Raw genomic sequence first — 14,967 nt, forward strand, 5'->3', positions numbered from 1 at the left:
ACGATTAGTTATAAATCAATTTGTAGATATTTTGTTTCTTCAAAAAACGACAATCAACCGTTTTTATTAAACTGAAACAAAACGACTAAATATGTCGTAATAGCCCCAGCAATCTGAAACTGACTCAATAAGCACATTTTTAACCAAAGACACTGTACCACCGTAGTTAACAACCCTCGATTGATTTTAGTGAAACCATAAGCCGAAAACTCAATTTTACATTCTCCTAAATACATCAGAAAAAATTCCAATGATTTTCTCACTTCTTGGTTTACACTCAAACAGAGTAATTTGCAAACCAGTTGAGATGTTTCTTTTGCCTCAAAATTTTTGATTCATTTTTGAATAAAAAAAATATTCTTTTACCTTAACGAAACATCCATGACAAGGTTCTATAATCAAGAATAAACGCAAAATATGAGCAGTCATCCAAACTGTTTGAGACAATATTGAAGTGCTATCGCCTGTGCTCATGATTATAGAATAGACATCATATGGTGTAACTAATAAATGAACCAAACAACCTAAAATTATGACCTAGAACAACTCAACGAATCAATGAAGAGAGTTATTTTTGGGATTATTTTTACCAAAATTGGGAATCCGTAACAATCATTAACTGAATTTGTAGCTCCGATCAGTTTTTCATAGCCTTTAACTAAATCCTGAACTATAAAAATATTTAACTAATTGTATTTTTACACAAAAACATTTACGTTTTTTTAATGTGGTTTCACTGTTTAACCCAGTCACAACCATTTCTGCCAACTTTTCATTCATAACACCGATTCTAATTCGAATCAAATGCACAAAGTGCCAGAAAAGCAACTCTATGGCCATAGTGGACCAATACGAGATGTAATAAGGGAGACAAAGTAGAAAAATATAGTTACGACTTAACTTGAGCCATAAGACTATATCAGTACTTAGAATAAAAGCAGTGCAAAATATTGCTAATGCTGTTGTGAAAAAAATTTTTGGTGATTTTTTTGGTTGGTTGAAGAGAGAATCGAACTGAAAAATTTTGTTAGAAAATTGTTTAACTTAATGATAAAATACTTGTTTCAAGTGACTTAAATAGGTGATTGTTTGGTTGGTTTTAAATAAAGCAAAAGCCGGCCCTGTAACGCAAGGTGAAAGGACAACCACAATGTCTGAGAAAGTGACGAAACGTCGCGTGGTGTCTCCAAGTCGAATTAAATAAACTACTTCCAATTGATACACTTGTGATAAGCCATAGATGCTTGTTGTTACTGGAAAAATGCCAAAACACATTAAGACTCTTTATATTGTTACATAACTACCTAAAAGACAGCTTGTAGCTAACGTATAAATCGTATAAAAACGCGACTTCGTAATTTTGTAATTCCCACAAGAAGTTTTCGTCCATTTTACTGATAGCAAGCAGAAAAGCCTACTAAGATGTAAAACGGGCGATAACACATGAAATAGTGTTTTAGATATGGTGATAGTCATGTCGAAATCGTTCTGAATCATTGCACCACACAATGCACATTTAATATTATTGATTCAGTCATAAAGTGTACCCCTTTGTAAATTCTTATAATCACCGTCAAACCAAACTGTTTCTTTTATGTGAAAATCGAGAACTTGTTGTCAGAGTAAAAGGAAAATATGGTTGGGAACTATCCAGGTGAGAAAAAGACTTTCAGATCAATGATAACAAAAAGACACATCCTATTTACAACCAATCAATCCTCTAAATTTGTAACAAATTAAATTAAATAAAAAAATCTAAATAATGTGTAAACATGAAAAAAACACTTGTAATACTTTAATAGAATTTATTATTTAAGCAACAAATAAAACCTTTGTGGTAAATGAATAGTTAAACTGATTACAATATCACTATTTATTTATTAGAACCCGTGCCAGAGCAACACTGCTATTTAAATTGAATTTTAAAAAATAATTCAATAATTTAATGGTTTCATTTGTTACATTATTATTACCTTCAACCGTCAACTCAATTTGTCCGCCCAAAAAAATCACGATGTTGTCAAAATTAAAAAATTACCTACATACAAACAAAACTTTTTTAACGTTTACGTATACAGGGTGAGTCATTGATACGGGCGTGTTCAATTGCACCTACATTGTCAAAGATATCGTATGGCACTACAAATGGGAAGTCAAAGTGCACGTTCTAAAATTCTTTGTTTTATACAGGGCGTTCATTTTTACAGTTTTTTAAAAGGCACTACCTGTATATTTGTACATATTTAAATGTGCTCTTTTTCTAAATTCTTCTGAATAAGTTTAGTTTTTGCAGTTTGCTTTAACCACTAAGAAGTTATTTAATTTGTTCTACAATTTTGTGCGTCTGCAGGGACATAATTAAAAAAACGCAGTGCGCTTGGTTTTCAAAATATTGAATTGGGATTTTGTCTGTGTGTAAAGAACTGTCGGGGGTATCTTTCGGCAAAAAAACTGTCCATTTGTATTGTAGCATTACCAAGCTGTGACACATTTATTTTGATTTACTTTGAAGGACCATAACTTGATTTTTTCAATTAGCACCCTCAGTATTTTATTACTGAGTATTATTCAGCATCTCATTTTACATCTTTTTCATCTCTTTAATTTTTTCCAAAAGTTGATAGTTTCCGAGATAACTCGGTTTTTCTGAAAATTGCAAATGGATACCAACGTAGTGTGCCATATAAAACAATACATTCCCACATGATAACATCAGACTGGCGTTTTTTGTACGTGACGTTTTGATTTTGTTGTGAAAATAAATTTTGTTAAAATTTCAAAATTACTATTATTTTTATTTAATAATTTCTAGTCAAAATTTTATTAAAATTTATGTCGAGATGAGACTTCTAGATTTGCATTTTACGCGAAAAAATTATTTACATAATAAAACCAAAACGTGACGTAACATTAATATGTCAAAATGTATTGTTTTTTATAGCACGCTACTGTAGCGTGCCAACGATTTTGCAAATAATGCACAGAGAATCTAAAATGGTAGATTTAAAATTCTGTTCAGAGATACAAAATACTATAAGTAAAAGTATAAAAAACCGCTTTGATAAAATTTTAGTTTTTAGAAACGAGCTGAGCAGACCATACATTTTTTCCACTTGTTCTTTGCCACTATTCAAATTAAATTGGATTAACAAAGACAAAGAAAATAAAAAGTATTCTTTTGTAAAACAAATCTTGACCGATGAAATTCAAAAAGAATTTAGCGATGATGTATGTAAAGTCAAATCGCCTCTATACCAAGATGCAATTGTTTTCGATTTTATGATGGATACCAGTACTCACAGAGATGATGTGTTAGAAAATACTGCAGTCATCGAAATTTTAACTTATTTAAAGTTTTCGGAGAAAAAAACATTTTAATGTTAAAGTCATATCCGACAGTTTTGAAAATGTTTAAAAAATACTATGTTGTATTACCATCTTCCGCTCCAGTTGAGCGTATGTTTAGTGTAGGTGGCCAAATGTTGACCCCTCAGAGAAATAAATTTTCTGATGAACATTTCGAAAATTTGTTGTTTTAAAAAAATAAGTTAGATTAAAATGATTAGATAGGTTTTAGAATACGTAAGTAAATTAAATTAGATAGTATTATGAACATGTAAATAATTTTGTATTGGTATTGATGTATGATTGTATATTGCTCTACTATTTTCCCGAAAGCAAATGTAAATAAACAGTTTTTTTAATCTTAGTGTTTATACTTTCCTATCCTTAAATTTATAATCCCCACTAAGTATTTAAATACTTTTAAATACATTACTAATGTAATTGTATTTGGAATTAAATACATTTTCAAAAATTGTATTTGAATTACATTTAATTACTTTGCCAAAAAAGTATTTGTATTTGTATTTAAATACTTCTAAAAATGTATTTTTAACAACACTAATGCTACATTAGTATCCAAAAGTTTATATGTGCATTTGTCATAAAAACTGAATTATCTCCTTAACTATCAACTTTTGGAAAAAAATTAAAGAGGTAAAAAAAATGTAAAATGAAACGCTGAATAATAATTAGTAATAAAATATAGAGAGTGCTAAAAAATTAAGTTATGGTTCTTCAAAATTTACCAAAATGAATGTGTCACAACAAGGTGATGCTACAATGCAAATGTATGGTCTTGTCACCATAAGATTCCTCAGCCATTTGTTTACCTACGAACAAAGTTCCAACTTGATATCCCAAAAACCAAGGGCACTGCGATTTTTTAATAATTGTAGAAAAAAAATCTTCTGTACGGTTAAAGTTAGCTGCAAAAACTAAACTGATTTTAATTTTGATTTTATAGCCCAAAAAATTGCAAATTTTAATATGTTTAAATATACAGAGGGTGACATTAAAAAAAACTATGTTAAAGGCTGTACTGTAAAAATGAAACACCCTGCATATGGCAAAATAATTTTAGAACGTACACTTTAACTTTGCATTTGCAGTGCAATTTGATTTATTTCGATATCTTGAACAGTGCAGGAGCAATCGAGCACGCCCATATCAATCAAATCACCCTGTATTTTACATAAATGTTTATATGGTTCAAATTTTTTAGATGTATTTCGTTTTAAGTAATTTTTATAATTATATAATAATTTTATTTTGACTTGTTTTGTTTATTAAAAAACTGTTGATATTCTGTTGAATACATGCCAAAAACTGAAAGATTTTTTCTTTTTTAGGTAGGGTATTTCAGAGAGAAAAAGCCCATATTTAAAAAAGAATTACAATAAAAATATTTTCGACATTACAAAAAACGATATTTTTTATTTAGAACAAATACATAACTACAGTTCTATTGAGTACAGGTAAAAACAAATTGTCAAAAACTTTTCTTAAAAAAAATACAAAAAAGCAGGTGTAAGGCCCTCTATGATATGGTGCGAGAGTGAAATGACTCAGTAATTAGAGGTGATAAAATTAAAAAAAATTAAGTCGGTGTTCCTTTTTTTACATAAAACACACAAGCTCAAAAATTCGGAACAATCCCTCATTGAACGTCTCTTACAGTTGAGACACTCAATCCAATCGTTGATGTTTGATTATATTGTTGTCAGGGCCGGATTACCCGTTAGGCTACCTAGGCTGCAGCCTAAGGGTGCCAACTAAAGTTGAGAAAAAATTAACAACTTAAAATTAAATAAAACTTTAAATAAAAGAAAATATCTTCAAAAGTTGAGGTGTCTTACATTTTGCAAATTGTAAAATGTAAATGCAATTGTAAAAATCATTGTCAATGATTTCCACGTTTTTAATTAAAATAAAATATCAAGTTACTGATACGTATTTATATAATTGTAACAGGTATGTACAAATACCCTAAACATGCCTTGTTTATTTTCTTGATATGAAATCACTTTAAATGCATTTTTGAAGGAAAGTAGGTGTACTATAAGGCTTAAACGAAACATGACGAATTAAATTCTGTTGTGCATCGGTCGTCTACGATCGTTTTTGAGTTAAAATTATTAGAAACATATTTAAAATCAAGATTAGACCGAAATTTGGATAATAAAAAGCTTTTGAGCTAGTTGGGCAGAGAAAACAGAAATTGGTTTCAAAATTCTGTATAATATACAATGTGGGTCTTCTGAAAATATTTTTACTATATTTCAAAAACTAGTAATCACACAGAAATCATTTAATGCTAATAAATACATACTTAATAATGTTCTCTATGCATGTGACTTTCTTAGAATTTTTTGATGATTTCTTACAAATAAAATTAATTACATAATTAGAAATATTAATTACACGAACTGGAATTTTGTAATTTCTACTGTCATTTTAAATCGATGCTTATTTAGATAGTGTATTGAGCAAAAATTCTTAAGAAAATCGTTGCCAAATTACGCATTTTCAATTTTTTGTTTTTGTTTAATTAATTAAATGTTGGGGTTAGCGACACTTTTTTTAACATACTTTTTCTTAAACCAACATTTAAGCATTGCTTCTTTTTAGAATTACATGAAATATTATTTTTTACCATTCAGTTAACTTAATTAGAAGAAAATGTAGAAAAATTCTGAAACAGTTTAAATGCATAAAGAACTGTGTGTAATTATTAGTTTTGAAGATACTGTAAAACATACCTACAGACTCACATTGTAGGTAGATACTGTACCTATAAACAATCAATAGTGATTAAGGTGGTATTATGTGCTCAAAAATTTAAATTCAAGAAGCTTTTTTGCTAAAAGACGTATAGGAACAAAGTAGTATACCAACTTATTTTTTTTAATTACGTATAATTTGCTTGAAAGTTTTACATCTACCTACAATCTGCCCTTCTGGTATCAGCTCTTTACCAAAATTTATCAATTACAATAAAAACCATTAAAAATTTAAAAGGACATTTCAAACTTATTTAGTTTTGTGTGAAAGGAGTTTTTTTCAGTTAATAATTGTAATTCCAGTGATTTTGTTAATAAATATTCTTGTATAAAATGTAAAATTCGATTTTAGAGTAGGTAGGGAGACTTAAGTGTTCTGTTTTTTTATTCGTTATTTCTGATTTTTTCTTTAATTTTATTAAGTTGTTTACTGTTCTATACATCTGTTTACCTTGTTTAAAAAACTACGTTATACGTTTAAAATTAAATATGTAGGAGGGGGGCACCGAGTCAGATTTGCTAAGGGCTCCTACAACTATAATCCGGCCCTGATTCTTGTTCTGTGAATATTGTATCTCAAAATTTAATAAAAATTCTTCTGACATTAATTAACCGTCTTTTTTTAATAAGTTGTCTAACATTTCGTTTTATTTGTTTTACATCATTCACTTTTTATTTTTGCTTTTAAAATCTTTTAAAAAGTGGTATACAGGCTGATTCTTTTAGAGCCAACGTTACAAACTTTTTAATTTACTTCTAATATAAATAAAGTTTTAAAATTTCGGATACTATCTGAATCGACCATTCCGAGTTCAACTCAGTTCTGAAATTTTAAATGGCAACCATCTATTTTTATTGCATTCTTGAATCGCCTTTTGGAACTGAGTAAAATGTACCTAATTGTTAGTACTTATATGTCATATCTTTTAAAGTATATATCTCATTTCAGTTCCCATTAGAACTGCAAAAATAAAGTGAAAAATAAAGCTCACATTGATAGTTTCTGTAAAAGAAAGGAATTCTGTGTTAAACTAAATCTCAGCCACACGATTTGAGCTAAGAATATTCACTCGAAACTCTTAATTTGTGCTCCATTTCACTCCAAAAAGTACAAATGCGATTTTGCAAAATTCTACTATGAAATGAAATGGAATATATGTCAATTTTTTTGTTAAAATTTTTATTTGCAAGGGTTTATTTAAAATATCACAGCCCTTGAACTTTTTTCAATAAGTGAATAACCAAAGACTTGAAGAGTCTTCTAAAATCTTAGGATTGTCAACTGTCAAATTGCAAGGCTACTACGATATTTTGAAAATAATGATTAAAAAATTATTACAACACAGTTTTTCAAATAGAATGATCCTGTGTTTTCAATGGCACTTAAAAGAACATCAATTTTTTTGCAGTATTTGAAATAATCACAAAAAACAAAATGTTAGCTCATTATATTCATTTTTAATCGAGCAAACTATCGAAAAATACTGATTAAAAAAAATGTTAAATTTGTCCACCATTTTCACTCAAGAAGTTTATATTTTGTTGGCAGACTGATTGAGTTAGTGAGTTACTTTACATAATTCACTAAGTTAGCATAAACCATAATTAAATATTATAGTTTTACTGCTTATTCAATAATGAACGAGCTAAAAACTAAATAAAATGTTTAACTTTGACCATTTTGCAAGGTCTACTTGATTAATTATAAAAATTACGAAGTAAAATCCGTTTTTGTAATTTTTTTCAAAAACTGTAAAAGACAGGTATAGAATCTGTTGACAAAAATCACCATAGATATTATTGTTCTTTCGTTTGCCGTTAAGAAAATAAGGTCGATCCATTTGAAAAAACTGAATTATAGCCGATTTTTGATAACCATTTTCAAAAAATCAAACTAGCCTTGAATTTTGACAGTTGACATTTTTGAAGATTTTAGAAGGCTTTTCGAAATTTTGGTTACCACAAACGGTTCAAGAGCTGTGATATTTTAAATATACCCTTGCAAATAAAAATGTTAACAAAAAAAATTGACATATGTCAAAAAAAAACTGGGGTAAATTTTAAAAGGTAAATTCAAAAATGTTTGGTTACAATTTGTAATTTAAAAGTTGGCGCCAATTTCTCGCAGTTTCAAAAGCTCAGTTATTTTAAAAATAATTTAGTTAAACTCGGAATAGTCTACTTGGGTCGTATAAAAAATTTTTAAAGCTCTAGTTATTCTAAAAATTAAAAAGTTTCTAATTTAGGTATTAAAAGAATCACCCTGTGTAGGCGCAAACGGTAGCTATATATCTCATATAAAATTAGGTCATCTTTCCCATTTTTGCAGGAAAGATGACCCGCTGATTATTTTGATTAAAAAATTAAAATAACATCATCCTCATAACTTGAACAGTTATGAATCACTGAGAAGACCTCCGTTTAGGATTTTTTTCATAAAACAAAGCATGGTCTACCTAAGGATAAATTTTAAGGATGTATATAATTTATATTAGATATGTCCTATTTTCTGGTCGCTTGCACACCGCATATTCATATTTTTATCGCTATGACATAAACACTGTAACCTGTAATGACAAACAAGCGCCTAACTTGCATTATAATAGAAAAATTATAACAATTATAATCCATGGATGTTTTTATACGAGTAATTTAATTCGTCAATTTTTTTGCAAATATGTCAAATCACTTCGGTTAAGTTCGAAAACCCTTCGTAATGAACTCGGAGCGCAAATTTAATATTTTATTTTCAGAAAACCAATGGTATAAAAACAATATTCTTTAATTAAAAGTAAGTTTTAGAAAAAAGTAGTTTACCAAAAAAATTTCCGTGGTAGGGTGCCTTTTGAGAAAACGATTTTCTTGATAACTCGAAAAGTAAAAAGAATTTTGAAAAATTTTATTCTTGAAAAATGATCAGATTTTTAAAATACTTGATGATGTACTAATTATTTTTTTCGTAAGGTGCATAGTTTGGGCACAAAACGCTTGGTTCCATACTTTTGCCCAGCGCTGTATTGTTTCTTCAAAAAACGACAATCAACCGTTTTTATTAAACTGAAACAAAATGACTAAATATGTCGTAATAGCCCCAGCAATCTGAAACTGACTCAATGAGCACATTTTTAACCAAAAACACTGTACCACCGTAGTTAACAACCCTCGATTGATTTTAGTAAAACTATAAGCCGAAAACTCAATTTTACATTCTCCTAAATACGCCACAAAAAATTCCAATAACTTTTTCACTTCTTGGTTTACACTCAGACATAGTAATTTGCAAACCAGATGAGATGTTTTTTTGCCTCAAAATTTTTGATTCATTTTTGAATAAAAAAATTATTTTTTTACCTTAACGAAACATCCATGACAAGGTTCTATAATCAAGAATAAACGCAAAATATGAGCAGTCATCCAAAATGTTTGTGACAGTATTGAAGTGCTATCGCTTGTGCTCATGATTATAAAATAGACATCATATGGTGTAACTAATAAATGAACCAAACAACCTAAAATTATGACCTAGAACAACTCAACAAATCAACGAAGAGAGTTATTTTTTGGATTATTTTTACCAAAATTGGAAATCCGTAACAATCATTAACCGAATTTGTAGCCCCGATTAGTTTTTCATAACCTTTAACTAAATCCTGAACTATAAAAACATTTAACTAATTGTATTTTTACACAAAAACATTTACGTTTTTTTAATGTGGTGACACTGTTTAACCCAGTCACAAGCATTTTTGCCAACTTTTCATTCATGACACCGATTCTAATTTGAATCAAATGCACAAAGTGCCAGAAAAGCAACTCTATGACCATAGTGGACCAATACGAGATATAATAAGGAAGACAAAGTAAAAAAATATAGTTGCCAGTTAACTTGAGCCATAAGACTATAACAGTACTTAGAATAAAAGCAGTGCAAAATATTGTTAATGCTGTTGTGAAAAAAAAATTTTGGTGATTTTTTTGGTTGGTTGAAGAGAGAATCGAACTGAAAAATTTTGTTAGAAAATTGTTTAACTTAATGATAAAATACTTGTTTCAAGTGACTTAAATAGGTGATTGTTTGGTTGGTTTTAAATAAAGCAAAAGCTGGCCCTGTAACGCAAGGTGAAAGGATAACCACAATGTCTGAGAAAGTGACGAAACATCGCGTGGTGTCTCCAAGCCGGATTAAGTAAACAACTTCCAATTGATAGACTTGTGGCAAGCCATAGATGCTTGTTGTTACTGGAAAAGTGTCATATTTTCAAGTTTAACCAATCTGTATAAAGTCACCTACCTAAGAGAAAACTTGTAGCCGCAGTATAAATCATATAGATACGAGATTTTGTAATTGTGTAACTTCCAGGAGCAATTTTCCCCCACTTTAATGGTTGTAAGCAGAAAAATCTACTAAGATATAAAACAGGAAATAACACCTGGAATAACTGTTTAGATATTGTAAGAGTCATGTTGACGAAAATGTTCTTAATTTTTAATTTCTAATATAAACAACAACTAATTACACAACTCCATTTCATTTGTACGTAATGTATAAAACCAGAATATCAGTATATTTTACTCTGCGACTTTTATTTAAATTAATTTTTAAAAAAGAAATAGACGTTATAACAAATAAAATCCAATTATAACTTATACTCGTAAGACGACGTTATTGGATTTCATTTGCTGTGTTATAAACTTCAATCCTTATCTAGGTCCAAAGAAATCACAACAATACATTTTTATTTATTTTCGTTGTTTGTTCTTAAGAAATCAAATGTGTAATTTTAAACTAGTACAACTGTTTTACTTGTATGTTTCTTTATTTTAAAGCAAACGTTTAAGTGTATGATGTATTCTATACTAGTTAAATGTTTGTTTGGTTCAAAACAAGTTCTTGATTTGAATTTTTCTACATATTTCTTTCGACTAAACTTATTTTTTACAAAAATTGGCCTTGATTTAAAAAAATGCTTTAAAATGAGTTATTTTGGCTTTGTTCGTTATTAAAGAATTGATTATACAGGCTGTTCCGTTTAAACCCCACATTAGAAGGTAGTTCTAATAATGATAGTCATCTGAAAGTTTGTATACTTAGGTCCTGCTCAATTAAATTATTTTTAAGATGATGACACTTCCGGTTATACCAGAAATTGCTATCAACTTTCTTATTTTTGAAAAAAAATTTAAAGCAATATTTTTTAAAACTTTAATCACCCATAACTCATTTTTTTCAAATGAAAGACTACAAGTTTTATTTCAGTACAACTTATAGAATTTAATTCTGTATCGATCTTCCCTTTACGTATGTTTAATAATTTTCAAATTACATTAACTTTTTGTTGGGATTGAGAAATTCATTAGCCATAGGTCTTTTTTCATAGGTTGCCATAAAAACGAGAGAAAAAATGTGAGAAATTGAAGTTTTTTGAATGAATTTATTTTGTTTTCACAGAAACATAATTTTCGACGGAGTTTGTCGTTTGTTTAATCAGAAATGTTTTTATGGCAAACTATGGAAAAATAGCTGTGATTAGTAAGAAAATTTCTACAATGTCAAAAAAAAACAACATTGTTTAAATATTTTAAAATTATCACAGATAGGTACAGGAAATGCTATTACTTATCGATACAAAAAAAATTCTCCTCCATCTAGTAAAATAAAAATAAGACAAACCCAAACATTTTCAAAAAATCTTAAATATCTCGACAACGGTTAAACTTAGGTTTAGGGAAAGCTGATAAAAACAGCCTTAAAATATTTCAACTAATCCGAAAACGCAGTGAAAAACATAGCCTTTAATTTAAAATAAGAAAGTTGATAGCGACTTCCGGTATAACCGAAAGTGCCGCCATCTTGAGAATATTTTTCTTGAGCAAAACTCAACGGATTATAACTGAGTGCCAACTTTCAGATCAATATTTTTATTAGAACTTTCAATACTTTTAATGTGGGGTTTAGACGGAATACCCTGTATAGGAAGTTGCTACATTCAATTAAAATTAAATGTTCCATAATTAAATTTTTCAACTTACTTTGTTCGATTTAACTTACCTATTTGTCAATGGGAATCGCTCTGATTTAGAAATTTTTAGTTTCTGCTCAAAAAACTGACCTTTATTTGTTGAGTTTATTCCAATACCTATCATAAAATAGGCAAATTTGTTAGGAAAAAAATGTTTCAAAGATTTGGTTTTATTTAAAAATTTATTTTTTCTTCGGTATTGTTGAATTAAATGACCGAAATTGCAAAATTGGCAAACTATTAAGAAAAACACTACTAAAGTTAAACATTTTTTAAAAATTCTTAAAAAAAATCAAAAACTTATCAGCGTTTACACAATACAGCTTGCCATGTCAGGTCGGTCAAGCCAAGTCAATTAAAGTCAAGTCAGGTCAAATCAAATAAAGAAAGCTATGAACCACTGGTTTACATTATAATTTCCTCAAAAGAAAACATAATGTGAAGTAGCAAACTATTTACTTGAAACCTTGGATTATTTTAAATTATTACTATTTTAAACTAATGTCAAAAGTTAAAACTTCATCGAATTAAGCAAGATTTGTCTTTAGAACCTTGTAAAATTGTTACAAAACAAACAGAGATACAATAATATAATTGTTCAAATTAATTTCTTGAAATTTTCTTCTATATTAACAAAATTATATTAATTACATACGAGCTGAGTCTGCTACAAATATTTGTTTTTACTATAACTCGTAAATTAATAGTTGCATAGAAGTCAGCGTTTGGAGTCAAAGACCTTATATTTTTCTTTATACATGTGATTTTTTCGAATTTTTCTACACCTCCATATAAATAAAATTCATTAAAAAGAGTACAGTGAAACCTTCCTTAATGGAAAACTACTGTTGTTGAAGGTTTGCTGTATTAATATCTATAAAAAAATATGCAAATATTAGTTTGTTGAAATTTTACTATTTCTATTGTTATTCATACATTTTTTAAGGATTTCTGTGTTTTAATGAATAACACGAGAAATAACTACTTTGTAGTTAATTTCTATTCGTTAATTAATTATTTTAATTATAAAAATTGGAAAAAAATGTAGAAAATACAAAGTATTTAATAGCAAGCGATAAACTCTGAGCGTTTATTAGTTTTAGATATTGTAAAAACACTTTTACTAAATTCACCTTGTACAGGGTGACCCAGGGGTGAGTAATCGGTCTATAACTTTTTTATTATTTAAAATATTGCAATTCTGTTTTTATTATCTTATAGATCGACTTAAGTCCATAAACTAGAAATATTGTTATTGTACACAGGGTGTTGTATACAGGGTGGTGAACCAAAGTTACATTTTTTTAAATGGAACACCTTATATATTTTTGCATGACTAAATTTTACGCAAAAAAATAATGTAACTTCACATAAACTATTATGGGTCTATCTTTTTTCGTTTCGAAATTATTCAACTTTTCATTATAGAAAAGACCAATTTTTGAAAAATCGCTGCAAAGTCGCCTATGAATATTTTTTGACAAATTTGCAACAGAAAAATTCAGAATACCTTGTAGTTTTACGAAATAGTCGACTTTTACTTGTAACACGGAAATATTGTACCAAAACGGTGTGCCAAAACGCAAAAAAGTTGAATAACTTATTTTTTTAAATGAAACACCATGTATTTCTTTACACGTATCGACAGCATTTTTTATAAGCTTTCTATTGATATACAATTTGTATAGCAAATTTACAATATTTCTTAGTGTTCAAAAAAAAATAAAAAATATATTTTTTATTTATTTTATTAATAATTCTTGATGAATGAAATTCATTTATGTATCAGGTAATAATTAGATTACTTGTGTAATTAGTCACATTAGTACATGTCAAAAAATTAATTACCATTTGACTCTCAGATTCTTGGCTAACAAATTGTCTTGTAATAAAATATATTTTTTTAAAAAATCTCGAAAAATATTTTAAATTTGCTACGCAAGCCCAATACCGTTAGAAAGCTTATCAATGCTATCGACACATTTAATAAATACAGGGCTGTTCCTTTTGAAAAAAATGAGTTATTCAACTTTTTGCGTTTTGACACATCCTGTATATTATCTGCGTGCTTTAACTAAAAGTTGTCTATTTACTAAAACTACAAGGTATTTTGAATTTTTCTGTTGCAAATTTATTGAAAAATATTCATAAGCGACTTTGCAGTAATTTTTAAAAAATCGGTTTTTTTTATAACGAAAAGTTGAATAATTCCGTAACGAAAAGAGATAGACCCATAATAGTTTATATAAAGTTACAATATTTTTTGCGTACAATCTAATTATGCAAAAATATATAGGGTGTTCTATTTAAAAAAAATATAACTTTGGTGCACCACCCTGTATTCAACACCTTGTGCATAATAAAAATATTTTTAGTTTGTGGACTTTAAGTCGATCTATCGGATAATAAAAACAGAATGGTAATATTTCAAATAACAAAAACGTTATAGACCGATTACACACTGCTGGGTCACCCTATTTTCTGTTCCCGTAACTTTGCTAGTTTGTAAACTGTGTAAAATAAGCAAAAAAACTAATTCATGGGCAAAAAAATTCCCTAAATTGTGTTCAAAATATTTACCTAAATATTTAAATACTAAAGAGGTTGTTGAAAAACTTCAGCAACTTGTATTTTTAATTTTATTAAAAAATTCAACCAAGAAAACAAAAATAAGTTCTAATATCTCTGTCACGCTATACAGAACTGTTTAACCGAAAATTAATTATAGCTCTTTAGTTGATAATACCTCTTAACAATAGATTGCATTTGCGTGTCAGTATTTACTTCCATAAAATAGAAATAAAACAACAAAATCATGTTTA

General features: G+C 28.3%; 1 protein-coding gene across 1 annotated transcript; it reads right to left on the minus strand.

Annotated features, from left to right (window-relative positions):
- Positions 1–4: 4 nt before the first annotated feature.
- LOC103314995 (gustatory receptor for sugar taste 43a) lies at positions 5–9,956 on the minus strand. Its single transcript, XM_064354725.1, has 5 exons — positions 9,827–9,956; positions 591–670; positions 367–537; positions 162–320; positions 5–113 (listed from the first exon to the last, which is right to left on the minus strand). The coding sequence occupies exons 1-5, from the start codon at positions 9,948–9,950 to the stop codon at positions 54–56; spliced, it is 594 nt and encodes a 197-aa protein (XP_064210795.1). The 5' UTR covers positions 9,951–9,956; the 3' UTR covers positions 5–53.
- Positions 9,957–14,967: the final 5,011 nt, after the last annotated feature.

The sequence above is a fragment of the Tribolium castaneum genome, chromosome 2 (genome assembly GCF_031307605.1).
Source record: "Tribolium castaneum strain GA2 chromosome 2, icTriCast1.1, whole genome shotgun sequence".
In the NCBI taxonomy this organism is placed as follows: domain Eukaryota; kingdom Metazoa; phylum Arthropoda; class Insecta; order Coleoptera; family Tenebrionidae; genus Tribolium; species Tribolium castaneum.